Below are 27,440 nucleotides of genomic sequence, written 5' to 3'. Positions count from 1 at the left end.
ACAGCTCCAGTGGATAAACGCACACTCGTTGCCATGGAGACGGGGCGGGACAGACCTCCGCCCTTCGGGTCCCGAGCGCAGGCGCCCACGGCCACGGCCACGTCCCGCCGCGAGAGGGGGAGGAGCGAACGTGCGCGGCAGGCGCGCGCAGGCTCCGCGATCGAGCCCGGAGCCGCCTGCGCGCACTGCGATCGCGGCGGGTGGCCGCTAAGGTGAGGGCTGGGCGGGAGGAGAAGCATTCCTGCCTGGGCAGCCTCACGCGCGCCCAGGACCCGGGACCTCCGTCCGCCTGGGCGCGGCCTCAAGGCCCCCCGCGTCCCCTCCGTGACTCCCGCGGCCCAGGCCTCTCTTTGCATCTCGACTCGCACACAGCTGGTCGGGTCCTAGGGCCCGAAAGCGACCTTGGACCAGCCCTACCACCCCGGGCCGCCCCCTGCCGCGGGTCCCGGGCACCTCCCGAGCCAGTGGAGCTGGAGGGGCGTGGGGGGGGGTACGGAGGCAGGAGCCGCATTTCGACTCCACCCACGTCTCCCGCGACCGCGCCTCTCCTCCCTGGCTGCAAACTTTAGCGTCCCTTAAGTTGCGGAGGGGCCTGAGGCCCCAATGAAGTTGTGGCTGAAAAGAAAGGAGCCGGGGAAAGAGGCGAGGTGGAGCTGAGCGCGCGCTGGAAGCCGAGACGGGGAGGCGGCGTCCTCCTCCCAGCTCAGGCCCCTCGGAGCCCCGCGCTTCCCGCTCCGCGCTGGCGCCGAAGTTTTGCCAGCAGCCGGGCCCTTTAAGGGCCGGCCCGCCGCACGTGAGCGGCTGCAGGAAGCGGGCGTGGCTCTGCCCTCCCGACGCTCGCCGGTACCCGGCCGGCCGGAGGCCACCGTCCCGGGCGGCTCGAGAGGGGGTCTCGCCTGCCCAAGGTCAGCGGCAGGGGCTCTTGCAGCGCCAGGTGGGGTGGCTGGAGCCCTTCTGGAAGAGGGCTCTCCAGGAACGGGGACGTGAAAGGGCCCTAGTGAAGAGCTGACTTTGCGAGGCCCAGTTTGGCTTTTAATTTCCCTAGGGAGACAGGACGTGGTAGGGGTGCAGCCTGTGGTGACGGGGAGTTCTCGTAGAGGCCCCGGTGGGCTTTCCCTGGAAAGGGAGCAGTCAGGGCATGGTGCCCCGCTCAGTGGTTATTTTCTTTCTGCCCCAGCACCCGAGCGCTTGGAACCCCGCCCCTGCTGCACCGGATGCCATGAGTTGCTAAAAGTGACCTGGCTTTTCAGGTGAGCCTCCCCAGCCCTTCTCCCTTTCTCTTGAGTATGGGGACGTTCATATTGCCTCGCCTCCTTGCTGGGCCCCCAGGTTCATTCCCCCCCTTTTTGAGAAGTTCAGGAGGTGAGAGGAAGAGAAAGGTGGGAACTGAGTTCCTCGGAGGGGACAGGAAGTGTGCAGCTGAAAGGGTAGGTCAGAGGGAAGGCTGGTCACTCCCAAGGCAAATGAGAGACCTAGATGTTGAGAGTGTCCAGCTGGAAGCCTTGGGTTCAGCGAAGTCCAACATGGATTAAATGCTTGGCCTTTTCTGGAAACCCTGTCACCAGAGAGGAGAGAGGAAGTGGAATTTGAGGCCTGGGTTCCCTTTGCCTACATTTTGGTCCAGGTCTGTTTAGTACCTGTGTGACCTTGGGTGAGTTTCTTAACCTCTACGCACTCGTTTCCTGATCCATACCTACCATGTTTCCCCGAAAATAAGACCTAGCTAGACCATCAGCTCTAATGCATCTTTTGGAGCAAAAATTAATATGAGACCCGGTCTTATTTTAATATGAGACCGGGTTTTATATAGTATAATAATGATATAATATAATATAATACCGGGTATAATATAAGACTGGGTCTTATATTAATTTTTGCTCCAAAAGATGCATTCGAGCTGATGGTCCAGCTAGGTCTTATTTTCGGGGAAATATGGTACCTTGTCTTGAGGATTAATGAAGTAGCTGTTTCGACATTTACACAGTGCCTGGCATATAGTAGGTACTCAGTGAAAGATTTGTCATCATTATCTAAGGAAACAGGAATGAGGGCCGGCCTGGTGGCTCGGGGTTGGAGCTCCGTGCTCCTAACTCCGAAGGCTGCCGGTTCGATTCCCACATGGGCCAGTGGGCTCTCAACCACAAGGTTGCCGGTTCAACTCCTCAAGTCCCGCAAGAGATGGTGGGCTGCGCCCCCTGCAACTAAGGTTGAACATGGCACCTTGGGAAAAAAAAAAAAAAGAAAACAGGAATGAAACTAACTGGAGGCAAGTTGAGTAGGACAGCATGTGAGTCCAAAAAAACAAAATAGTACATCTGTGGGGCAGGAACACGTGTGGGTGAGGAGACCAGTGTCATGGCACCAAAGTTTCAGAAGTTGCGTTGCCTCTCTCTGCTCATTGACTCCAAAGACAGTATTTCAGCAAAAAATTGGGGGTGGGGAAGGGACATACAGAACCCACAGACAACAAATTATTCCATAGAGCTAAGTTTTCCATCGGGCTTGAGGTGTTGACTTGCAGCTCCCAAAACTTTTAAATGTTAAGTACGTGGGGTGGGAATGATCCTTCACTGAGTCACATGCTTCCTTGCCTCTTTAAAACAGTCTTCTCTGTTCTGTGATTTGTTTTCCCCCCTGGGTGACTCAGGTCAAGCCCTCTGTATGAGAGTTAGGCCTCTGACCCCAGACTTTGTAGAGCCTGGAGACCCGTCTTGAGTGGCTTACACTCCCACCTGGGTTGTGCGCCTGGGCCTGCTCTAGCATAGCTTCTTCCCATCTAGTTTTCTCTTCCTGACATGGATGTTTTTATTCCTTTTGCTGTACAAATAGGAGGAATGGGGAAAGGCCAGTGGGGAGGAGAGAGAATTGTCAGATAAATGACAGGCACACAAAAAGGAAAAAGGACCCTCCCCACTCCACCCCAGAGTGGCTGTCTGTGAACTACCTAGTACAGGAAGTAGGTTGAGGAGATCAAAACCACAAAAAGCCAATTTCTAAACACCCAGAGATGTCGGGGACGGGGAGGGACGGGCAGCAAGTGGACCTCACTGTGGTTTCCTCCCAGGCCAGCACCACTCGCCCATGGAATGAAAGGCTCAGGCCAGGAGGAGTAACTGGTACTTCTCCCTGTTGTGTGTCTCCACTTCGAACAGCCTTTTCCTCCTCCTCGCTGTTTCTAATCTTTGGGCTGGGAAAGTTGATGAAGGTTGTGGGCACTGGTGGCTCGAGTCTGGAGAGCACAGTGGCGGACTTTGTTCCTGTTTGGATCTGACCTCCTCTCGTTCTGGACGGGTGATTTGCTGGACAGCTGGACCCTGCAGGCCACATGTGCTTAGCAAAGGAGAGTTTCCTGTGAGAGCCTCTTCCTGTGGCACGTTTCCCTCCTGGGGCCGTTCCTTATGGTTTCCCTGTGTGTTAATAAGTGTTTGAGTCCTGACACTTGCCCATCCTCCCTCTGACAGTGGTCCATGAGGTTTGGGGAGGCGAGGCAGGCAGTGCAGCTTAGCTGTGGGAAGGAAGAAGCAATGTGGGGGAAAAACAGGCTGGCTGACATCTGGCCCATCTTGGGGGACGCTGGTCCAGGCTGGGAGTATGTCCCTGGCTGACTCACTCCTCTGCCCTCTATGACTCAGTTTCCCCAGGTATGACCAAAGCTGCCAGCTCATAGGCAGAGCTGCTCCAAGAGCCTCGGCGGTTGTGGTTAAGAAATAAGGAGGCTTGTGGCTTCAGTCATCTTTTGTAGCTCCCTTCTAGGTCACTCTATGTGTAAACACCTCTGGCCCCTCCTTCTCCTGGGTCAGCACCCAAGGCAGGGCTGAGGTTGGACCAGAACTGGCTGGCGGGCAGGTGGGCACAGTGGTCAGAGCAGGCTACCAGCCTCCTCTTCCTTCTGCCTCCTTTGCAGCTGCCTTGGGGTGCGGCCTGGGGGGCACAGAGCCATGTCGGACCTGCTCCTGCTGGGCCTCATCGGAGGCCTGAGTCTGCTGCTGCTGCTGACACTGCTGGCCTTTGCTGGGTACTCAGGGCTGCTGGCCGAGGTGACAGTGAGTGCCGGCTCACCCCCCATCCGCAACGTCACACTGGCCTACAAGTTCCACAGGGGGCCCTACAGCGAGACTGGGCGGCTTTTCACTGAGAGCTGCAGTGTCTGCCCCAGGCTTCGCTCCGTGGCCATCTACTATGACAACCCACACCTGGTAAGGAGCCCTCTGCCTTGGCTGGACTTCACCCCATAAATGGACATGGGGCAGGGCTTATGGACGGAGGGGTGTTTGGGTTTCTAAGGAAGGGGTGGGAAAAGCTTTGAGCTGGCCCTTCAAATCACCTCCTGTGTGAGCTCGAAGCTCCCTCCAGGAGGTCTTGCCTGGACTTCTGCTCCCTTCTAGGAGCTGGTTTTCTTCTTGCCCAGGTCTGGCTCCCGTGGCTCATGGCTACCCGTGGACTTCTGAGTACGGGGGGGCCATACCACTGTGAGTCCTTAACTTCTGCCAGGACTCTGGTCCCCTGCTCTCCTTGCTGTCCCTCCCAGTTCCATCCCCATTTGAGGCCAGTGCTCTAAGGTTGGGCCTTTCAGATTCTGCCCTCTCTTTGGGATTGAATTGTGTTGTTTCTGTGCCTTCCCTCGTTCAGCTCTCCTGTGGCTGCAGGTTCTCAAGGTCTGAGAGGGTAGGCCCTGGATATGGGGCTTAGAATCCCACGTCTCCAGCCATTCCAGTGGCCCCTGGCTCAGGGATATGGCATTACTTTGGATGTCAAGCAGCCTGGTTTGGAGAGGCCCTCAAGGGTCAAGTGGAGCCAGGTGAACTGCCCAGCATGTCTAAGATGCTGGGTGAGAGACCGGCCCAGCATCACTGACACCCTGTGGGCGTCCGGCTCTACTTACTGCCTGCAGTGAGTCAGGCCTCACCGATGTGGCCTCCTGCCGTGCCGTGGGAGGTGCTGCTCACAGCGGCACGGGCTGGCAGCTCCACCAGGGCTCCTCAGCCTCCAGCTCTGAGCCTCGGCACACCAGGCATTAGGAATCCCCAGCTCTGGTTTCCTTGCCTGGAGAGCTCACGTGGTCCGGTCTGCAGCCTCCCCATCGTCTCCTGACCGGGCCTCACTGGGGCCCTCAGTCAGAACGAGGGGTGCTGACTCCCTCTCTGTGCCAGGTTCTGCTCAACACCTACACTCTGGAGATGGACAGTAGCAGCCCCGCAAGTCTGCCCCCACAAATGAATCTCCACGCAGACACCATGCTCGATGCCCACAGAACTTGGAGCTGTGGGTTCAGGGAGGTGCCTCAGGTCTGCCGGGGAGGCTCAGAGAGAGGTAGATTTCAGTTGGGCCTTCTCCCCTGAGTAGAATTTTGCTCTGCAGGAAGGGCCTCCTGCCTACGGGAACTGCAGCAGACATAGGATGACTGGGGAAGTGTGGCCAGTGGATATGTGTTGGGTAGAGAGGTAGAAAGGTTCACTGGGCCAGGCAGTGGGAGGTACAGCAGGTTGGCAGGAAAGGTTTGGCACCGTTTGCCACCCGCGATTTAGGAAGCTAAGTGGATGGCAGGTGGAGGAGGGAAGATGAGGCAGGAGGCCATTGAGGATATTGGGCTGGGTCCTGGTAGAGGATGAGTAGACACTGAGGATTTGAGGTCACGTGGCTGGGAGATGGCACCAAGTGGGAGTGGAGAGCTCTGGGGCCCGAGTGGGATGGGGCAGGCACTGGCCTGTGGGAAGCTCCTGGACCAGACGCCCGGCCTGCACCCCTGCCAGAGTCTGCTGTGTAACTCCCTGCCCCTCCTTCCACACCTAGCCTGTTGGGAACCTTCTGCAAGACCTCCGTGGAAGGGAGGAGGGTCTGTGCCGCTGTCTCTTTCCTCCTTGGCTTGTCTGCCGGTCCCAGGAGCAGCATGTCGCCTGTTGGGTTGGAGGTGCTAACTCCAGAATGGGAAAGGGTCAAGCCAGCAGGATACCTTGAGGTTAGTGCTGGTGGCTGGTCCAGGGAAAACTGAGATAGAAGAACCCTGGCATGTGTTGTTCTCCACATAGCCTCCTGGTCCAGCCACTGTCTGCAGGCAGCCGCCATGCAGCTCTCCTAGAGGTGTGGTAGACCCTATGGAGTGGGCCTCGGGTGTCCAGGGTTATCTGGGGACAGCCCGACTTGGTGCCAGTGTGGGGACCATGGCCTGAGAGTACAGCCTTGAGGCCAGCATCCCGGCGCTCTGATTCTATCTCTTCACTGTCTTGCTATGTGATCTTGAGCATATTATACAACTTCTCTGAGCCTTCATTTCCTCATCTGCAGAGTAGTGTTAAAACACCTGCTTCATAGGTAGACTCGCAAGGGTTAAATGAGGTGACATAGGTGAGGCATTTGTTCCAGCACCTGGAGTGAACATCTCGGGAGATATGTAAGAGCAACAACAAAAAAAGGGTGGAAAAGACAACTCATGCCAATTAAGTGTGCTGAGGGCTGAGTGCCTTGACCCGTGGCCTGACTGGGCATCTGGCCCACAGAGGATGAATGGGGGCCCTCTGGTCCTGTGCTCCCCAGTCCTGGGTTCCTCTAGACACACCTGTGTCCCCATTCAGAGCTGGGTCACGTCCTGACACCTGGATGTGTCAGCAATGCTTAATCCCTACCCACTCTGGAAGCTGGGCCGTGTGTTCTGTGCCCGGCGGAGATCCTAAAAGGTTCAGGAATCCGTGGACCCAGGTGCTCACGGCTGCACGTAAAGCTCTGAGGCCTCTGCGTTCGCACAGCTCATAGAAAGGAAGAGACCTCGCATCAGATAGCAGGAGTGGAGGCACTTACCACACACAGTTCACTTGTGCTTTTTTCTGTTCATCCACAAACATCTGAGCACCTGATCTGTGCCACTGTATGCTGGACCTGGGGCACTGTGGGGACCAAGGGGCCCAGCCCTCAGGACCTGTCCGTGTGGGGTGTCGGGACCCTGGATGAGAGGCACTGTCCTATCCTGGGGAAAGCTAAGCACCCAAGCTCCCTGCTCCCCAGGCTGCCTCCCCCTGCATGTGGTTCCCAGGAGGGAGGGACAGGCTGCTGGCTGAGCTGTCAAGTGTCCCATCCCCACAGCTCAGCTCAGCACAGCGGGAGCCAGAACTGGCTTCTCTGAGTGTGGAGAGGAAGTGAGGTTATTTCAGGCTCTGAGTGGGGCAGTGAGTGACCAGATAGATGGAGGTGGCCACCTGCTGTGACTGCTGCCCACCGCCTGTTGGTGTAGACTGACAGCTCCCTTCCTGGCCTCAGCTGGCCATGGGGAAGCTGGTTCCTGAGAAAGGCCTGTCACCTGGTCTGGCTGGGGGCCCAGGAAGTGACACAGGAAAGAGCACTGCAAGGCAAGAGCATGCGTTTGCTGTGCACCGTTGTAGCAGATGCTGCTGAGCGCATACATTCTAGAGGCAGGCAGGAGGCAGGTAAATGTTTGTGTGGCAGGCAGCCCTATGTCCTGGAGTTCCGTAGGGAGGCGGCTGCACGGTCTGGGTGAGTGGTTCTTGTGGGACAAGAGGAGGGATTGTCCTCCCTCCCTGAGGGCCTTGGAGGTGTGGGGAGGAAGGAGGGAGCATGCGGCAGGAAGTGGACAGACCCTGGGAGTGGCTGGAGGTGTCCCTCTCCTTTCCAGCGTTGCCCAGAGTGCAGCCTCCGTTTCCTCTTCCAAGTACTGAGGGGATGGGGAGAGGTCCAGAGTCAGTCAGTGTCCTGCCATCCCGTCCCCCAGCCAGAGTGCACGCGCGTGTGTACACACACTGACCCAGGGCTGCCTCGTCCTCGTGCAGCTGGTAAAGGGCCGCAAGTGCTCTGCCCTCGGCCCTGCTTCTGAGGGGCCTGAGGGTCTGTGTGGGCCTGGTCCCTCTGGGAGCCTTGGGGGGAAGGGAGAGGGGAGGAGCTGAAGGACCCTGAGCTCCTCACTTGGTCCTGGTCAGCTCTGGCCTGTGGACAGGCCCTAGTGGCTGGGCTGCTGTCACTGTGCCCGTGGGTCTGTCCTGTCTGCCAGACCGGTCCTCCCCCACCTGCCCCACCCTCCGCCACCACTGTCCCCGCTGCTGTGTTTGGGGCTTAAGTAACCTGCATGCCTGCCCTTGAGGGGAACCTGGCTGAGGCAAGTGGGGTGGGGCAGCCTGTTCGTTACGTGGCCGAGGCCTAGGAGGGGTGCTTGGCCCAGGGATGGAAGGGGCGGGGGAACTGGTGGTGCCTGGTTCTGCCTTTAATAGCTGGACTGCCATGAAGCTCCTTTGTTCCCCGAGTCACTGAGTCAGCCTGGGGCCACCAAGTGTGTAGGGGCTGAGGCCGGGAAGAGTTCTGACGTAGGCCTTTCAGAACTTCAGTGTGTAAGGGCATGGGCGCCCCCCGCCCCCCTTGGAGGTACTGAGGTCACATGGAGCCTGGGCAGGTGTGAGGGAGTAGGATTTCCCAGGACCGACCCCTCAACAAGGGTGATGGGCTGATGTGTCCTGAGGGCCCAGGCCAGCCCCTACCCCGGTTACCCTGTGATGAGTTTCTTCAGATGGAGGCTAGGTTTTTGCTCCGCAGCTGGTTAAGTGCATGGCGTAGCCCTGGAAAGGCGAGCCCGTCTGCCCAGCAGAGCTGCCTTGGGAAGGAAGGACGAGGGAGGGGTGGGAGGAGAGGGCTTTGGACTTGCCTTTCTGGATGGGAACCAAAGCTTCGCTGCTGACCAGCGTGTACTTTGAGCAAGTCACTCGGTCTCTGAGAATCCTTCCTTCAGCTGTTTGTTTTTTGGGGACTAAATAACAAGGCCCAGAACCCAGCCCCTAGTAGGTGCTTAGCTCTCTTGCCATGCTCCCCACCTCTGGGGCAGTGATGGAGTGATGGTTCAAATCCAGGCACACCCCCACCTTCTGGGCCCTTTACGGCCTCAGTGGGCCAGTCCCCTGGAGGCCAGTCTGGGCTCTTCTGGGAGTCCAGAGAAGCCTGCGCCTGCTGCTAGCCCAGCCTTGCCTTACAGCTTGTCTCATCTTACTGGTGCCTGGTCCAGGGCTTAGCAGGAGGTGGGCGTGCTGAGTAAGCTCCTAGGCTGCCCCTTCGTCACTGACCAGGGCAGGGCAGCAGCCAGGAAGTGTCCTCACTTATGGAATTGAGGGGATGCCCCGGCGAGAAGGGAGCACCTGTGCCCCACGCACCTCCAGGATCTCAGGAGCCCCGTCTCCTTATTAGCTGCTTTCCTGCCCTGTGACAGGAGTCCCACCTTTTGCAAGATGGAGGGAGAGGATGTTTGCTCGTGGTGCAAGGTCCATGTGTGCGTGTGTGCGCATGCATGTGCTGTCACTGAGCACATCCCAAGAACTTTTCTGCGCGCACGGGCTCCTGGGCCTTCGGCCTCGAGTTCTGGAGTGTGGGGCGAGGTGGAGAGGCCATCAGAGTACAGCACACTGTCCGCCGTGGGCATTTGGGATCAGAGAGGAGGGGCTGCTGGGCGAGGAGCAATAGAAGGCTTTGAGGAGGAGGGTTGAGCTGCGTCTTAAAGGATGGGCAAGAGTTTCCCAGGCAGAGGACTCTGGAGTAGGGGGAAGAAGGACGTTCCAGGCAGAGGAAGTGGCTTACGCAAAGGCAGGAAGCACGGGAGGACATGGCATGTTTGGGGAGCTGCAAATAGTTCCTGGTGGGCGTGTGCGGGGGTGGGGGGTGGGAGTGGGGGCTGGCAAGGTAGGCTGGGCCAGAGCCTGGATTTGTCCCTCCTTCTGCCACTCAGATGCTCAGTGGGCGCCCGCCCACCTGGGCTCTGGCCCCTGCTGGGGCCTGAGAGTGCAGAAGAGGAGGCCCTGTGCGTGTGCCGGCCGCTCCGGGCGGTGTCGTGTGGGTGGCTGAAGGCAGCACTGCATGCTGGCCAGGAGTTTCATCCTCGAGGCCAGTTGGGAGCCTCTAAAAGCTTCTAAGCAGGATCATCACAGGTGTTGTCCTGCCTTTTGGGCACCGAGGAGGATGTTGAGATGCCAAAGTGGTCCCAGGGAAGACCCTAGGGCCCAAACCCAGGCAGGCCAGGGGCTGGAGGAGAGGTGGTGACGCTCCATCCATTTCTCCGTGTAACCTATATTGGGTCTTTTCTTTGGTGCAGCGTGGGTTGCTAGGGTCAGGAACCAGAAGATGGGCTTTGGGGCAGCACTGACCCTGTCAGGACCTCCTGCCTGCCTGGCCTGCCTCAAGTTTGGGGATGTGAGTGGAGCAATTGCACCATCTAGAGACAGGAGGTGGAACTGCTGTAATCCCCCAGGCCTGCACCTGGGTGGGTGGGAGGAGTGTCAGGCAGAGAGAAGTGACTCTGCAAGGCGGACTTGATGTGGGTAAGAGTTTGTAGCGAAACGTTGGGTGCAGGGGCTGGGGGGGGGTGTCACCAAGCCACCCTGAAAGGCTCCCCATGAGGGTGTTTGAACCTGAAGGATGGGCCCGGAGGGGCTTGCCCGTTCAGAGGTTTGGGTGGGTGGGCAGAAGTTCTGCCTAGGCCAAGGTCACTTGTTTGGTCTGTGTCATACCTGCTAATAACCGACAACAATTATGGAGCATTTGCCGAGCGCCACACCCACCTGAGGCCTCATGCAAAGTATCTGATTTAATACAACAGTTTTGTAAGTAGATACCAAGGACATGGGGCTCCAGGAAACCAAGGGACTTGTCCAGAATCACACGACTCAGGATTCACACCCAGGCCTGCCTCTTTCCAGATGTGTGGTCCCGACCACTGCACCATATTACCTGCCTCTAAAGCCCTGAGCTAGGCTTAATGACCTAGGATTCAAGGGGCAGCAAGGGGACCAGAGCGACGGAGAGCTGGGGGTAACCCCCAGGGACTGCACAGAGGTGAGAGTCTGGAGTGAGTGCCCACGTCCCAGCCCAAGTGAGACTCCAAGGACAGGGCAGGGTTGACGGGGACAGAGGCAGAATGGGGCTGAAACCCCCAGGGGACTGTTGAGAAGGCCGGGAAGGCCAGGTGGAGGCAGAGGCGAGGACTGTGAAAACTGTGTCACCGCGCTGGGAAGCTGGGCTGGGGACAGGAGCAAGTGGAGGGAATTTAAATTTAGGGGCTAGAGGGCCCTGGCTCAAGGGGAAAGAGCCCTTTAGATCAAGGAGAACCTGGGATTGAGAGCACGAGGTCTGTGGCAGTGTCTGGGATTCAGGAGCAGAGAGCCCTGCGGGCTCAGCCCAGGGCCTGGTACAGACTCGGGGGGCAGGAGCTGAGACACATGGGTCCTTTGACGCCAGAAGGAGAAGTGAGTGCTGGGCTTTATAGGCCTGGGATCAGGCTAGGAAGTGTGGCAGACTCACATAGGTGCCCCACGTGCCTGGGGTTTGTGGGAGCCAGGGGAGGGAGCAGAGCAGTGTAGGTCCTAGGGGCCCAGAGAGACGTGGAGGGGAACAGCAGTCTCTGGCTCAGCCAGGAAGGGGCCTGGGCTGGAGAGGAGTCTGAAGGCCTGGCTGATGGCAGCTGGCCCTGCCCGAGGGACTGGGGAAGAGGAGCTCACAGCTTCCTCAGCTGTCCAGAGTCCACTGCTGCCTCGCTCCCTGACCAGCACTTCCTGCAGCCCCTGCACAGCAGCAGGGGGCCTGGCACGACTGTTGGAGGGATGGAAGCGTCTTGCAGGAGGATGCCGGGCCACGGATGGGTTCCCCAGGAACACAGGCCTCTCCGTGCTGGTGTCGGGCTGGCAGCCTGTTGGAGCTGCTGGTTCTGCCAGGCCCCAGCTGGCACAGAACCCAGGAGACAACTTTGCCACCACTGACAGCCCTGCTCTGCCTCCCCAGGTGTCCCCTGAGAAGTGCCGTTGTGCGGTGGGCAGCATTCTGAGTGAAGGCGTGGAGTCACCCTCCCCTGAGCTCATACAGCTCTACCAGAAGTTTGGCTTTAAGGTGTTCTCCTTCCCGGCGCCCAGCCACGTGGTGACGGCCACTTTCCCCTACACCAGTGCCCTGTCCATCTGGCTGGCTACCCGCCGTGTCCATCCTGCCCTGGATGCCTACATCAAGGTGAGACACAGGCCTGGGGGAGCTTTGGGGGGTGGGCAGCCAGAACTTAGGCCGGGAGCCAGGGAGGACGGGTGGTTTGGGGAGGGCAGCACCCTGGGGCCCTGTAGAGTGAAGGAGATGGGCAGAGGCTGCTGGCATCGCTTCCAGATGCCCGGACCTTGTGGGCACCGGAGTGGGACTTGTTCAGAAGCCTGGCCTGGTCATGTCAGCTCTGGCTCGGGGACACCCCTAGTGCTCAGCCCCCACTCAGACTCAGATGGGTGGACAGGCCCCCCAACCCCTACTGCTGGGGGCCCGTGGCTCCCAGGGCTGGCAGGCCCCAGCTGTCTGTGGGTTGCCCCCGGTCCCGCATGCGCACGGGCTTCTGTACCTGCTCCCTTCATCCTGGGCTGGGGCAGCAGTGGCAGGCCCCGTTTCCTGCAGTTCTCCGTCTGGTCGTTGGCAGCGCCAGCAGACCAGTCCGCATGGGGGAAGCAAGAGAGCCAGCCACAGGTCTAGTGGTGTCTCTGTGTCCACTGAGATTTTTTAAAACTTTCTCTCTTCCTCTAAAACATTTTATAAACTGGTGCTAGGGAAATGACCCCAGTTTGGGCTTGGAAGTGACTGTTTATTCATCTGTTCAACTTGTATTTATTGAATGTGTGTATGTGAGCTTGGTGCTGTGCTGGACGCGATGTGAGACGTTGGTGTGAGAACAGGCGTTTACAGTGAAGTGTGGAGATAGGTCGTAAGTGTCCGACAGAAACGGGGAAAGAACAGGCTGAGAAGAGGCAGGCGACCAGCATGAACAGCGTCTCGGAGGACTAACCTCAGGCAGAATCCTAGAAGAGCCCTTGGAGGGGGGAGGAGGATCTGGACAGAGCAGAGAGAGCATGGGTTTGATGGAAATGCCGTGGAAAGTCACTGCAATGTTTCTGCACCAAAGGAGTGTGATCTGAGCCACCACACCTGTACAGGACAGGCTGTCCCAACCCTGGGCAGGGGGCCACCGAGCATGGCTCTTGGGGGGCAGGTGGCCGTGCGTAGAAGGTTGTCATGAATCCTAGAGAGTGGCGGGGCTTGGGCAGGGCCAGTGGCTGTAGAGATGCAGACAGGGCAGAGATTTACCATGTGTTTGGGGGGAGAAGCTGATGGATTTCCCCGTGGATTGGAAGTGGGGAGGGGAGAGAGTAGGAAGAGTCACAGCAGGCTTAGGTCCCCTTCGTGTCTAGGTGGGCAGGCGTGTAGTAGTGCTTTTCACTGATATGGAGAGCTGAGGGAGGAGGACCTGGTTTGGGGGGCAGCCAGCATTGTGGGGAGCTGCCCGAGAGACATGTTGGCAGGGGTGGAGTCTGGAATTCAGAGAGGGTGGGGCTGGCCCTGTGCTTGGGGACGGAAGGAGCCTATTGACAGTATTTGCCTGGGGGGGGGGGTCTGTGACAGCACAGGTGGAGGAGCAGAGGGCGAGGTCCGAGGTCCAGAAGAAAGGCAGCAGGAATGTGTGAATTTGGCAGGTTTGTAGGAACCTGGCAACTTTGTTTTCCAGAAGCCTGGGGAAGGCACAGGGCCTCTGTGATGGAAATGGGAGCTCAGACAGGCCCTGGCTAAGAAGGTGTAAGAGTCTGGTGTCAGGGCTGGGAATGAATAAATGGGGCCCCGGTCACCAGCCGTGGCCTTGATTGGCGAGGACAGGAAGAGAAGAAAGGGGAGGTAGCCGTCACAGGTGAGGGGGGTGGATCCAGGGAGCACTGAGATGCTTTTGTGAGTTGGAGGGTGGCAGCCAGAAAGGGGGGGGGGGTACTGGGTGTAGGCTGAGGGGCAGGGTGAGGTTGGAAGTGGGGGGTGCGGGAAGGGAGACATCAGTGCCCGAGGCCACCCAGCATGCCTCCTGGGGGGTAGGGGCTCCTCCAGTTCATCCAGGCAAGGACTGGTGTGTGGTGTGTCTGGTCCTGTCTCTGCCATCTTCAGCCTTAAGAGCCAGTGTGGAAGAGCACCCCCAGAAGGAGGCTCTCTGGGTTGCAGACCTCAGAACAGAATGCATGGCATGTGGCACGGTGGCGAGCGACTCTGCCACCAAAGCCTTTTCCTGGCTTCAGGAGTTTATTTTTAGACACCTTTGTCCAAATTTCCCGGCCCCTGACAGCTTCACAAGTTGCCCGGTTTTGACGTCACCTCTTTGATGAAGCCCTCCCTCCTCCTTCCTCCCTCCTCCCCCCTCCCCGGCCCCCTTCCCCTGTGGGAGCCTGTCAGCTGTGCTCTGTCTGGGCTTGATTCTCCTGGGATGGGGCTGGAGCAGGGGGAGTACCATCCTCTTTCCCACCTGGGATGAGGAAGCAGGAGTAGAGGGGGCAGCAGGGGGCTTCGTCAGGGGTGTCTGCGAGGCGTGCTGTGGGCCTGGCCACCGGCTGGGAGAGTGAGAGATGCCAGGCTGCCAGCCATAGAGGCAGGTGTCACCTCTGCCCCTGCGTTTAACCTGACCGTGCGTCTTCAGGAACAAAGCCCGGAAAGGGGAAGAAGGGGCTGGTTCTCTTTCCTGATGTCAGCCTACAGTGGACAAGGGTGGGCCTGTGCCTCTCTCAGCCCCGGGGACAGAGAGAGGAGAATACAGAGTTCCCTCCCGGACTTGCCCTCTTCCCCACGGCCGTGGGACCAGGGAGACTCTGGGATCCCTGACTCGCCCAGCCCTGACAGCTGGCTGCCTTGAAGCGTGTGTACATGTCCGTGCCCAGGCTCCCCTTTTTGTTTTCCGCCTCCCTGGCTTCTCTCTGGATCTGCGGCTGGGTCTGCTGTGGAGGTGCTTCAGATGGAATGACAGAAGCTGCTGGCATTCTGTTTCAGGCGGGGGAGGAAGGGCTTGGCAGGCGGGGTCGGGCAGGATCAGTGGCTTCAGAGAGCTTTGGGTGACAGGGGAGAGCAGCTCTGTCCTGGCAGGAGAGACGGGCCTGAGCCTGGGCCAGCAAGGGTCCTCGGGGCCACTGTGAGCAACCCAGAGAGAAGCATTTGTCAAGGTTCTGGGGATTCGGGAAGGATGGCTGGATCCCTGCTTAGTGGTCTGTGTGGCAGCCCCTGGCCCTCTGGCCAGTTGTCCCCAGCCAGGCAGACTGGCAAGCTAAGCGAGCGATCGGGGCTGGAACTCTGTCTGTCTTCATGGAAACCATTGGGGGCCCCTAGACTGAGCACTGTGGGACAGCGTGTGTGTGAGGGGTCCCTGGGGATGGTGTGCCTGTTGGGGTGTATAGAAGATGTCCCCACTTTGTCAGGCGGCTGCACCAGAATCCAAGGAGGTGGTCTGCAGGGCAGGAGGAGATCACTCCCTGAGTCCCAAGAAGGGGGTCTTCTGGCACCTGCAGGAGGGATCTGAGCTTCCTCAGAATTGCAAGGCCGCAGAAGAGATGGGGCCCAGAGGTCAGCCCAGAGCAACAGAAAAGGCCCCCAAATTCACTTCAGGGTGGAACCCACCGTAGCGAGTCATGGGGAGGCTGGGGGAACATGGGACAGACAGGACTGAGTGAGAGGCCTGGGGACCCCATGTATGAGGTCGCTGAGCCCTGTATCTGACTCGTGTTTGTCTAGCAGTTGGCAGGGGGCTCATTGAGAGTGTTAGACTGGCGGCTAAGCCCCCCGTGCCTGACTTCCTGGCAGCAGGCGCCATAAGCTTTTCCACAAACCCCCTTCCCCAGGGTCTCTGCTTTCTAGGAGTTTTCAGGTTGAGGGTCCTGGTGACACTGGGCATCTTCTCCTGAGTTGAGGGAGACGCAGGGCATTGTCCGAGTGGAGGCTGCTTGGCTAGGAAGTACAGGCAGGCCCTGGCGGTCAGGCGTTGGCTCTTTCTCCATAGAATTGGAGAGAAGCTGGGGGAAGGGGGGCAGGCGGGGTGGAACCAGCGGGCAGATCTCATCTGCTCTGTCTTCTCACGCTAGGTACTGAGTTGAGGAAAATGCCCCTTACCCAGCCTGCCACAGCCATTCGTAGTCCTCATCCTGTTTTATCATGGCACCCAACAAGGTATTCAGTGAGTGTTTGCTAAACGAATAGTTCACGTAATCACCTTAGGATTGCTGTATGGTTATTATGTGGGACAGCTGGGCTGATGGAGTTTAAAGTGGGCAGAGACCCCAGATCCCAGTTCTCAGACTTCTCTGAACAGAAGCCTAGGGGCTCTGCCAAGGTGCCCGCTTGGCTGGAAGCCAGGAATGGGGCCTAGATCTGGCTCTGGGTTTTACAGACCAGATGACCTCGTGAGCTTTTGTCTGGAGGAGTAAGTGACTGTGCCGAGGTGCCAGAAGGGCCTCCCTTATTGAAAGTAAGGCTCAGAACCCCCCCACACTAGCTCAGCAAAGGTGACAGACGGGGAAAGAGAGATGACCCCAGATTTCACATCCCGTTAGGGCTTCGTCCCCTGGATTCCCACTACCAGCGCCAAGCTGCTCCACACTGGTGCTCTGGCCCTTTGGTCTGGGACCCTGCCGGGAGCCCGCTGCCCATTTGCCCAGCGGGCACTCGGTACGGGAGGCCGTGGCAGCTGCCCCGGTACAGGAAGCAGCTGCTGCAGATGCCTTATTGGGCCTCACGTCCTCTCCCTCCGTGAGGTGGAGATGGCTCCATTCCAGGCTCCAAGGCCAGCTCCCCTTCTAATTGGCCTGCCCCAGTCAGGGAGGAGGGCGCAGTCAGCAGCGCCAGGGCCGGGGCTGAGTGACAAGCCCCCAGAACTCTTTCCTCTCCCATATACCCCAGCCGCAGGGCTTAGCCATGCCCAGGAGAATCAGGAAGGGAGGGGAGGGTGGCTTCACTGGGAAAGGCAAAGCAGCCTTGGGGGCGCCTTGAGGAGGGGTAGCATTCTCCAGGTGGGAAGGCAGGCCAGGTAGAGCGCTGACTTGGGCGCGCAGGGGAGGAGCCAGAGTTTGGGCCCAAGAGATGAGGCTGCATCCTGTAGGCCCTGGGGAGCCGCTGATGGGGTCTGAACAGATGAGTGGCGTGTCCAGGTTGGGCTTTGGAAGGGACTGGAGCCGGGGAGATGCGGAGGCAGCGCCTGAGGCCACAGCCGAAGTCAGAATGAGGGTAACAAGTGAGCTGACAAGTGAGCTGACGATAGCAGGGACTCTACTCCCAGATACCCCCGAGCCGAGGGGAGACCCCCCAGCATGCCCTGGATATTGAGGCTGGGAGGACCCCCAGGAGGCCAGGCCCCTCTGCAGGCCTAGGCCCTGGAACCTGCTCCTCAGCGTCTCTGGCTCACCCCTCCCCCGCCACTTCCCTACCCAGGACAGAAGCACAAAGCCAGCCTTTGCTGGGGCGGGCGTGGGAGCCACCACTCTCAAAATACCAGCTCAGATACGGTAGCTTGGCAGCCCTGCAGGACCCTGGGGGCTGAGGCTTGTCTGCACAGTGCTGTGGGGTTGGGCTGTCACCAACCCAGAGGGAGCCTTTTTCCCCAGGCAGATGGGACTTACCAAGGAAAAATTCTGTTCCTCTTTCCCAGAAAGCTTGGGATTCCGGGACGAGGAGAAGGGAGGAAGTCCAAGGACGGGGCTTGCCCTCCAGAGCAGAGCAGCTGTGCCCTTCAGCAGAGCCCTCAGATAAGGAGAAGCTAGCTGTCTGGTTATGCAGATGGGAAACCTGAGGTTCCAGAGGGAGGGGCTTCCCTGAGGGCGAGCGGAGGTCAGCGGTGCCCGTCTGAGACGAGACATCCCAGGCCTTCTCCTCCCCCACCTCCCCTCCTCCTCTCCTCTCCATCCGCACTCACCCACCTGTCCTTGCCCTCTGTCACTTTCTGGTTCTCTGGCTCTCAGGTGCTTGGCTTCCTGGCTGCCATCTGCACCAAGAAGCCTTCCTGCTGCTGGGTAATCAGTCAGCAACATTTCTTTGGCTTGTCCAGACCGGGTTCCATCTCCTTGACTATGCAGATGGGTCCTGGAGAGGGGCCTGTGGAGCCTGCGATGGCAGCAGTGTCATCTGGGAAGCTGTGGAAGGGAGAGTGGTGGCTCCCAGGACCGAGTCCCCCAGCTCCCTATGGAGTGATCACCACCATGCTCCACCCCCAGGGCCCAGGAAAGCCAGAGCCGTGCTGGGCTGGGGTTGGGTGTTGCCTGCTGGGCCCTGGGGAAGGCAAAGGCTGGGCGTGGCTACAGGGCCAGGCACGTCCTCGTCCACCCAGGTACTAGGGTGCTTACGGGCTGTGTCCCCTGTGCCTGCTTAGAGGGAACCACCCTCCCCTGCTCCTCAGTGCCCGAGCCTGCCCTGGTCTCAGTCGCCCCCAAGGCCCTGTCATGGGCTGCCCAGGAAGCCGCGGCCTGGCTGTGCAAGAATATGAGCAGAGGTGTAAATTGCATGGCAAGCTGCGACTCGGAGGTGAAAATGAAAAGCTTCAGGCAGTGGCAGCGGCAGGCACAGCAGGCTGGGGTGCCAGGCACAACGCACGCCTCCCCTCCTCGCTCTCCCTCACACCTTCCCCTTTCTGCAGGCTTCCCCGGCTCCTGCCCAGGCCTGACTCCTCTGCCATTCTGGGGGTTGGGGGTGGTAGGGGAGCTCCTAGATTAGATGGGCCTTGGGCTAGACCCAGCCCCAAGACAGCCTTCCTCTCTTGCTTCCATTACATTTTCTAACTGTCTGACTAGTGCACAGAAAAATGGGCTGTGCTTTTGTCAATTTTGTGAATTCAATGTTTGTGTGAGTTTCTCCACTGATTCTTTTTGGGTTTTTCAAGAATACAGTTGTCTTATCTTTAAGTAATGGTGTTTTTATTCATCTTTTGGAGTTCCTCACTTCTCTTGGGATCCTCTATTTACTCTCTTTATCTTACAGTTGGGGAGATTGAGATCCAGAAAGAAGCCACCCAGCTGTCAGTAGCGAGGCCAAGCTCTGGCTCCTGCCTGGAGCTCTCTCTGCCACTTCCTGCAGGCCCATCTCACTCGTCTCCTTCGCCTGTCATTGTCAGAGCTTTGGGCGCTCCTGCTAGAGAGGGGCGTGTGTACCAGCCCTGCTGCAGGCTCTCACTACTGGTACTGCGAGGCCGCAGAGCTGTCTCCTGCTGTCACCTCCGCCCCAACGACCGGTTTAGGATCAGGGCCAGAGGCTGCTGGGAGGCCCCGTGGGGATGAGAGGGAAGTTGACAGAAGTTGTGGGCAGAATAATAGCAATGTGCCACCTCCCAGCCGCAGCCCCTGCTGTGCCCCCATCGCGGTGCACGTGCGATGCAGACTGACTGCCGCAAGGGCGTCCAGGGTCTGAGCCCCCACGTACAGGGGCTGAGCTGTGCAGGCAGGCGGCTGCATGGCCGTGTCTGTGTAATTAAAAATGAGCATGCCTCACTTCACCAGTGGAGATGCCATCACCTCGGGTGGCATGCATCAGCTGTTTGCTGGCTGTGTGGCAGCCCAGCTGTCCAGCCTGGCATGGAGGGGCGGGTAAGACTGGGCAGCGCAGGGTGAGCAGGGAGGGCCAGGCCCCCACCCCAGTGAGGTAGGGGGTAGGGGCTGTGATGGGGTGGAGCAGACCTCATCCCTCTCTGGGCCCAGAGCTCATGTGTGACCCAGCCTTTGTCCCTTGGGGGATGTAGGGTCATGTAGCTCCGAGCAAACCCAGCCTCTTGGTAGCCTAGGAGTGGGAGCCACCCTTGGTGTCCACCTGGGCCTGATCTCTTCTGTCACCACCCCAGCAGCAGCAGAACACCAAGTGAGGCAGTGCAGGTCCTGTCGCTCCCCTCCCGCGCCCCGTTCCCTAACTCAGTAAGAACTACCAGGGGGCCACTGTGCATCCAGCATGGCGAGCCCCTTTGCAGGAGCCCTGGGCTGCGTGGGCCGAATGCTTGCCCCCGCCCAGGAGATGAGCACCCCCTGAGGTGAGGTAGGAGTGTGTGCTGTGTCCCCAAGGTAGCTGAGGCAGTGGCACCGTGATAGCTCTTGTCCAGCAGCACCCCTGGGGGGTGAGCCCATGTGGAGGTAAGTGCTAGGGACTGAAGTCTCCTGGAAATCCCTGCATTCGGGGTGGTGTGCCACGTCGCCCCTTGGTTCTGCCTGGGGGAGGTCCAGGTGGGAGGGAACCTTGGAGGTATGTCTCAGGGATAAGAAGGCCTGCGTCGTCGTTTCCAGCATCTGGTGGCACCTGGCCTGATGAGCTGACTTCTTCCTGTTTGGTGGGGAGGGTTGTGGGTATCTGCGTCTCCCCCCTTGGAGAGGGACCGTGTGCTCCCCTGGAGTCCGTGTGGGAGGGAATTGCCCTTGGGTTGTGGCCTGATCACATGGCCAGTGGCTTCAGTGGCCAGAGCAGAGTCCCCGGTCCCAGAGATGCTTCCTCAAGCCTCTGGCTGTCTGCTACGGGGAAAGGTGTGTACCCAGGGCCGGGAGGACTCCAGGCGCCTCCACCAGCAGTACCAGCCCGGTGTGGCATTGACCTGCTGTCCTTGGCTCTTGGCAGTCTGCTCTCCGAGGGCTCCCCGGGGCCAGCTGAAGGAGAGGCAGCTGGCCTTGCCTTCCTTCAGCAATTTTCCAATATTTACCAGCTCTCTGACATGCCACCCAGGCCACAGCGCCTGCTGTGCAGTGAGTACCTGGGAGCTGGCCCGTGGCTACCCTCCCTCCCTCCCCGCAGAGGCTGCGCCTGCCTGGGAGGGAAGGCCTTGTCCTTCCTGCTTGCTTCCTTAGGGACAGGGCACATGGCTAGTCTTGCCCCTCAGCCTCCATCCCCAGCTACCACTGGCCTCACTGTTGCTCAGTGATCAGAGCACGGAGAGGGGTCTCCCAGGAGAGGCTGCAGCGACATCTGTGAGCCCGTCCCGTGCCTCTCCGCCTGGGTTGGAAGTTTGTACCTTTGCTTTCTTCCTGCCCCTTCTCTTCTGTCCCTGAGTCTGAGTTTTGACAGGACCCGGCGGGTGTTGGAATGATTTCGGGCTGAGCTGTCATTGAGATTTTAATTAGCTCGATGCCTCCCTCCAACAGGGAGTGCTCGGGGCCTCCAGGTGGTGGGGAGGACCAGGCTGGGCTTGGGTCTGAGGCTGCCCTCCAGGGGCCTGGCGGCAGGCTTGGGCAGCTGGCGGTCCCTGTATGGGATGCTGTGAGGAGAGAGGGCTGGGCAGGGAAGGAGGGGCTGTGTCGCCAGGCCACACTTTTCTCTCCCTCCGTCTCCCGTTCCTCTGTTCTCCCCGATGGCTTTGAGATGAAGGCGATGGCAAGGATGGAGGATGCAGTTTCCATGGCAACTGGGCTGTCCACAGCCAGGCAACTTCAGAGCCGGGCTCTCCGGAGGAGGCAGATGCACAAAGCAGCCGCAGAGCTGCCTCCTGCCTGCCAATGAGGGGGCTGGCAGAGCAGGTGGCAAGGGTGGCTGCCTGGTGCTGCCCACCCTGATGCCCGACTTACTGGGGAAGGTGGAAAGAGCCCTACTCCCTCTTACCATCCTTGTTACTTCCAGAAGGGAAACTAGGCAGGTGGCTCGAGTGTTGGCAAGGGTTGGGGTAGGGCTCCAATGTCCCTGGAATTTCTGGGTGAGGACAGGCTCTGGTTCCTGGGGGTGTTCTCCAAAGCCAGCTGCCTACAGCCGTTAGAGATGGGCCACCAGGTAACAGATGGCCACTGAGGAGTTTCCCTTTGGGCCCTTTGAATGCCCAGAGCATGGGGATACTGGTGAAGGCCGAGTCCTATTTGGGTTCGGGGGCCCTTTTCCCCTTTCTTTCCTCCGGCTACCAGGGAAGGACTCGGACCTTCTTCGGGAAGCCAATTGGCCTTGGTGACATGGCCCATTTCACTGAGTGGGGCTCAGATTTGGCAGGTGCCCACCCCAAGTGCTGGCATTAGAAGGGCCCCAAAGGCTCGGAGCTCCTGCCTCTGACGTGTTCTTGTTCCGCCTCCTGAGGACCAAGGCTGGGGGGCAGTGTGTGTGGGCAGGTGGAGAAGCAGAGGCAGCCATTGCCATATTCAGAGATGGGCAAAGGTGGGGCACGGACTCCTAAGAGGGTCCAAGGAGCCCCCAGGTTGCCAAACAGGATTGGATTAGAACTGTTCAAAGTGGTGACTTGGCTTCACTGACCCTGAAAGTGTCAGGGCCAGGGTGTCCCACTCTGCGTTTGAGCTCAGGGGGAGAGGATAAAGGCCTGGCCTGGGTCACCCGTGGAGTCAGGCTGAGCTGCAGCTTGACCTTGGGCCAGGCTGTCCACCCCTTGTGCCGTCCTAGATGCACCCTGCCTCCAGCTGGCCGTTGAGGGCCCTGGCTGGAGAAATCTTTCAGGCTCCCTCCTCCTCCTCTCTCCCCGTGGAGCTCATTTTTATCCCCTTTCACTTGGTTTAATTGGTGGGGGTTCCTCCAGCTCAGCTTGGCCAGGCAGGCAGACAAGTGGAGTCCTGGAGTGGCTTCTGCCCCCCGGCTGCTAAGTCTCTCATTACCACTAAGTGGAAGGCTCACTTCAGAGCTGGCGGTGAGAGCCAGGCGGGGGCTATAAATAGCCATGTTGTAAAGGTTGGCGGGTGACCAGCGACAGGGCAGGGGCCTTCAGTCGTCTTAGTGGATAATTGCTCTGTTGCAGGAGGAGGGGGCGGGCTCAGGAGGAGACGCACCTGAACCTGTCCTGGTTGTTCCTGCCTGCCTGGGGCAGTGCCGGCATGTGTGTGTGTGTGTGTGTGTGTGCGCGCGCGCACACGCATGTGCACATGTGTGTGTGTGTGCATGTGCGCACGCATGTGCATGTGTGCACGTGCGAATGTGTGCACACGTATTTGTGCGTGCATGTGTGTGCACATGTGTGCGCTCGTGTGTGTCCCTTTCCACACACTGAGGGACGGATCCAGGCGGAGGGGAGTGGAGTGCCCGTCTCAGAACTTGGGGCCCTCTCAGCTTGTACTTCATCCCACTGGGGAGTCAGGGAAAGGTCCAGTGTGAGGCCCATTTGTCCTGCCTGGCCCACCAGCCTATGGCCTGCCGCCTCCCCCTCAGCTGAAACTCTGGACTCAGATGGGAGAAGGGCTGGGAACCAGCCATGCAGGAGTCTCCGGGGTTGGTACAGACCTGGATTGGCAGGGGAATGGGAGAGGGAGAGGGCTTTCGCTGGCCCGGAGCGCCTTCCCAGGATTGGGTGGTAACATGTCTGCGAGGGCAGGGGCTGGAGGCCTACGTTTCAGGGCACTGGCGTCTCCTGGTACCTGGGTCTGTCACTGTCCTTCAGGGTGGAGGGGAGGTCAGGGCCAGGCCGTCCTGGGATGGAAAGTGTGGCTGGTCAGACCTTGGCTTGGCCACTAGGGCCATCGTTGTGGGGTGCCTGTCCTGGGGTGGTCCGGCGTGCTAAGCTTCGCGGCTCTGTGAGACCAGTGCTCTCTGGAACGGCCTTTGGGTCCCATACACACATAGGACTAGCAGCGCAGACTCCTGGGTTCTGTTAGCGCCTGTCCTAGCGTGTTGTCCCAAGGACTCCTGGGTTGTCAGACCACTGCTGGACACTGGAGTGGGGGGCCTTGCTCTTAGGGTGCTCTGTGTGTGCCTCCCTTGGCAGGGGTTTGGAACTTGAGGGAGATTGGGGCAGGAGGCAGAGCTAGTCCCCGGGGAGGGAATAAACAATGGCCAGTTTTGGGGGCCACGCAGGGACAAGTGAGTCAAGAGGCCCTGCAGGGCTCATTCCTCCTCTCACCCCTGCCCAACAAGGAGCGGAAGCTGTGTGCCCACCCCCGGCTGGAGATCTACCAGCAGGACCAGATCTATTTCATGTGCCCGCTGGCACGGCAGGGAGATTTCTATGTGCCCGAGGTGAAGGAGACAGAGCGGAAAAGCCGGGGCCCTGCAGAGGCCAGTGACACCCACATGGACGGCACAGGTACGGGAAGTGGGGGAGCGAGGTGGGCCTGCCTGAGCCCTCTCGGGGCATGTGCGCTGCGGTCAGGGGGCTCCTCCCTGGCTGGGCTGCACTGTGGGAGCTTGACCGAGGTGGAAGAAGGAGAGCTGCCCGCCCCGAGACCCGCAGGCAGTTACCTATTCCCAGACACGTGTGTCCATGTAGGTGTGGATTCATACGTGTTACCCCTGGCAGCACAGATGCCAAGATTCTGCCCAGGTTGCCTTCAGATGCAACAGTAGTACCCTTGGAAACAGATGACAGACAGCTGGGTGCTCGTGGGAGGGGCCTGAGGCTGCTCAGCAAAGGTGTCACTTGGGTGGGCTGTTAAGATTGGCACTGGATCTGGAATGTAAGAAGGGGAGCAAGGTGGTCTCCTGTCCGCCAGTATGGGGCCCCACCCCGAGCCAGCCACTTTCTCCCTGCCAGAGGGCGTGCAGAGCGGGGCCAGGAGACCAGTGCCCAGACCCTCCCACTAGAGCCAGCCTTCATACCCCAGCGCCAGGCCGCCCCGTGCCATGACCTCTCTCGTCTGTGGCTGCCCTCAAGCAGGAGGAGGCCGCTGGTAGCATCCCACGTCGTCCCAGGGGGTCCGACCCTTGGCGATGCCGGAGCGTCCTGTCAGTCTGGAGGCCGTGAGCTGTGTGGTGCCACAGGCTGGCAGGAGAGCAGCCGCCCATCTTCACCTCCTCCCCTACGAGACTCCCTCTGTCCATCCAGTATTCACAGCCAAGGTCACCCTAGAGAGGCATGTGTTGGCAGGGGTGGCGTCACTGAGGCAGCTTCCGCTCCCTAGGGGCTGTGTCCGACACAGTTAGCTTCATCTGCCATTTAATTACCTCCATGGGGCACTGCTCCCACCCGCCTGGTAGTGCCTGGCAGACACTCTTCAGTGCCCCTACTGTGGGCACAGGATGTGGCACAAGATCAGCAAGCCCAAGAAATCCCCAGGACAGGAAGGCGGAGCACCTTGACCTTCCTTTGACCCCCCTCTGCTGCCTCGCCCCCCTCTTTGGCTCACCCACCCAGCCTCCCTCCCAAACGCCGTCTGGGGTGGTGGTGGAGGACGGCATGGCACCCAGTACAGCTGACTACAGGCGAAGCTCCCACACCCCCAGCTCCTGGGCCTGCCCTCCCCGGCAGCCTGCCCGCCCACTCCCTGGTGTGGGGTCCGAGCGGTCTGCCTGCCTCTGCCAGCGTCGGCCCTGACACCCGGGGCGGATCCTGGGTGTCTGTCTGCCAGGTGCATGCCACTTGCATGGCAGTGCATGGCAGCCTGGCCGCCCAAGGCTTGGCCTGTGCCTGCCTGCCTGCCTCCCTGCTGGGGCCCCCCTTGGGCTAGGAGGGGAAAGGGGGTGATTAGCTGCCTTGTGCCTGTTATTACATTGATGTATTATTTAGCTCCAGAAAGGCGATGAATTTTTGATCTCCTTGCGCTGGCTGTGGGCAGTGGAAGGGGCAGGGACTAGGGTGAAGGTGGCAGCTTCATTCCCTGCCCAGCAGCCTTGTGGATTTAGGTGCCCTGGGACAGACCCAGGACTCGGAGACCTCCTTCTATGGGGCTTTGGTGGGGCGGGAGGGATAGCGTTACCCTGCCAGAAGTGTCCACATGTCCCCAGGGGCTGCCCTCATCCCAGCAGGCTGGGCCCTGGCCTGAAGGGGCACCCCTGGGCTCCTTCCTCTGACCGCTGCTAACCCAGGAGCTAGGAGAGGAAGGAGATTTCCTAACCCGAGTCCCACGAGGGCCGGTGGGTGGATGGGTGGGAAGAGCATGACAGTTTAACAGGGCCAGGGAGAAACGGGGTCTTTCGCTCCTGTGAGGCCTGCAGCCCCTGGGGCACTGGTCATCATTCAAGGATCGAATGAGGGGCTGGAGTCCTGACCCAGGGTCACAGGGAACCAACCCTATCTCGGGGTGTCGCCCAGGCGAACTCTTGAATGCCTGTACCCTGGGAGCCAGGAGTGGGGCACCAGCAAGAAGAGGGCCCTGGGCCAGCAGCCTGGCACTTCCAAGGCTCACTTTACCTGTGCCAGTACGGCCCAGAGGGGACTGGGGGAGCAGGCTCCACCCCCACCCTAGACCCCAGCTGAGGTTCAGTGAAAGTTCTAGGCCAAGTCCAAATGCCAGGCAGTTCCCAGCTGCGCCTGGCTCATCACCATGGAGACAGGATCTGGGGAATCTGGCCCACCCCTCACCTTCTGTGATATGCAACAGCTGCCCCCTCCCTCTCACACAGGAAGGAAAGCATCCTCCACGCAGTGGGCCTGAGCTCTGTGCCCCTCCGTGCACACACCTGCTGCCCCTCAGCTGCTCTCAGTGTCTCTGATCTGGGAGGATGAACGGGCAGATGAGGGCTGTTTGCCTGGAGGACATGTTGGGGTGGGAGGAGCAGACATGTATGGGGGCGACCTGGACCCTCAGCCCAGCTCAGCACTGTCTCAGGGCTGCTCTGTGGCTGCAGAAGCACCAGCGGTTGGGGGTAGGTAAGGGCTCCTGGGGTGACCCAGGCACAGGAGGAGAAAGCCCTTGAAGAGCTGCATCCCAGCACCCTCCTTCTCAGGACTGCTCAACCTCCTCCAATCAGGGCTCAACGTGGGCCAGAGGCAGGGGCCCGCTGACTTCCTGGATATGGCTGCTTTTTGGGGAACCCTGCATGAGGGAAGGGGGGCAGGAGAACAGGCTTCCTGGCCCGTTCTCTTGCTCTCATGCCTGTGGGCAGTGTTCTGGAGCTGGCCTGATGGGGTGGAGGAGGGGACCCTCTTTGTTCTACCCTCAGCTGCTCACCTCGGGGCTGAGTGGTCCTTAATGGACTGGGGGGGGGCTGGGGGGTGCTGGCAGCAGGCTTTGGAATGCAGGGAGCTGAGGCTAATTCAGGGTAGGGAGAGGAGTACACAGCAGGCTGCCCTCCCTCCCCTCTCTCCCTCTGCCCTGTCATTGCAGCTCCAGGCAGGGCAGAGGGCAGAGGGCTGCTGGAATGAGCCTCCTGAGCCAGGGGTGGCTTTATTATTCATGAGGCCATTGTACATGCCCAGTGGAGCCTGTATCCTCTCCCTGGAGGAGGGGCCGGGTTCCTAGCTAACCTGTGCTCCTTCCTGACCCAGGAGCTGACACAATGAGTGACACGAGTTCTGTGAGCCTGGAGGTGGGTCCTGGCAGTCGGGAGACTTCAGCTGCCACACTGTCCCCTGGGGTGAGCAGCGGCCGTGGCTGGGACGACGGTGACAACCGCAGTGAGCACAGCTACAGCGAGTCGGGTGCCAGCGGCTCATCCTTTGAGGAGCTGGACCTGGAGGGCGAAGGACCCCTGGGGGAGCCAAGGCTGAGTCCGGAGGCTGAGCTCATGGGGGCTCCCAAGTGGCCCCGGGAGCTCAGTACCCCTGAGAAGGGTGAGGAGTAATGTGTGCCCCCCTCCTGTGGTGCCATCACTGAGGAACTGAGTAGACTCTTCAGCCCTCTTCTTCCTCCACCTTCCGGGCGGGGCTGGGGCCGGACTCCTGCCCCCAGTCCTCTCGCTAAGCCTTCTCTGCACTGCCCGCTTGGCTCCCAGGACCGAAGGAGCCACGGGCCATTTTCTGCACTTGGCCCCGGGACTGTTGCCTCTGTTACATCTTTTCTCAGATTCACATGGGAGCTTCCAGGACTCTGAATAAAGCAAATGATTTTCTTGTTTCACCTGGA

At 59.7% G+C, this 27,440-nt stretch overlaps 1 protein-coding gene across 7 annotated transcripts; it reads left to right on the top strand.

Moving 5' to 3' along the window:
- Positions 1-60: 60 nt before the first annotated feature.
- On the top strand, positions 61-27,440 carry TEX264 (testis expressed 264, ER-phagy receptor). Of its 7 annotated transcripts, XM_033131600.1 has the most exons (7): positions 61-212; positions 1,178-1,250; positions 3,153-3,351; positions 3,905-4,196; positions 11,752-11,973; positions 23,575-23,743; positions 26,864-27,440. In XM_033131600.1, exons 3-7 carry the CDS (start codon positions 3,326-3,328, stop codon positions 27,157-27,159), a joined length of 1,005 nt encoding a protein of 334 aa, XP_032987491.1. In that variant the 5' UTR covers positions 61-212; positions 1,178-1,250; positions 3,153-3,325; the 3' UTR covers positions 27,160-27,440. The 7 variants fall into 7 exon arrangements, with proteins under 7 accessions (XP_032987491.1, XP_032987492.1, XP_032987495.1 ...); XM_033131601.1 differs by lacking the exon at positions 3,153-3,351; XM_033131602.1 differs by lacking the exons at positions 61-212; positions 3,153-3,351 and adding an exon at positions 766-905.

Source organism: Rhinolophus ferrumequinum, chromosome 17 (assembly GCF_004115265.2).
Source record: "Rhinolophus ferrumequinum isolate MPI-CBG mRhiFer1 chromosome 17, mRhiFer1_v1.p, whole genome shotgun sequence".
Lineage (NCBI taxonomy): Eukaryota > Metazoa > Chordata > Mammalia > Chiroptera > Rhinolophidae > Rhinolophus > Rhinolophus ferrumequinum.
This window is presented reverse-complemented; position numbering and strand designations above follow the sequence as displayed.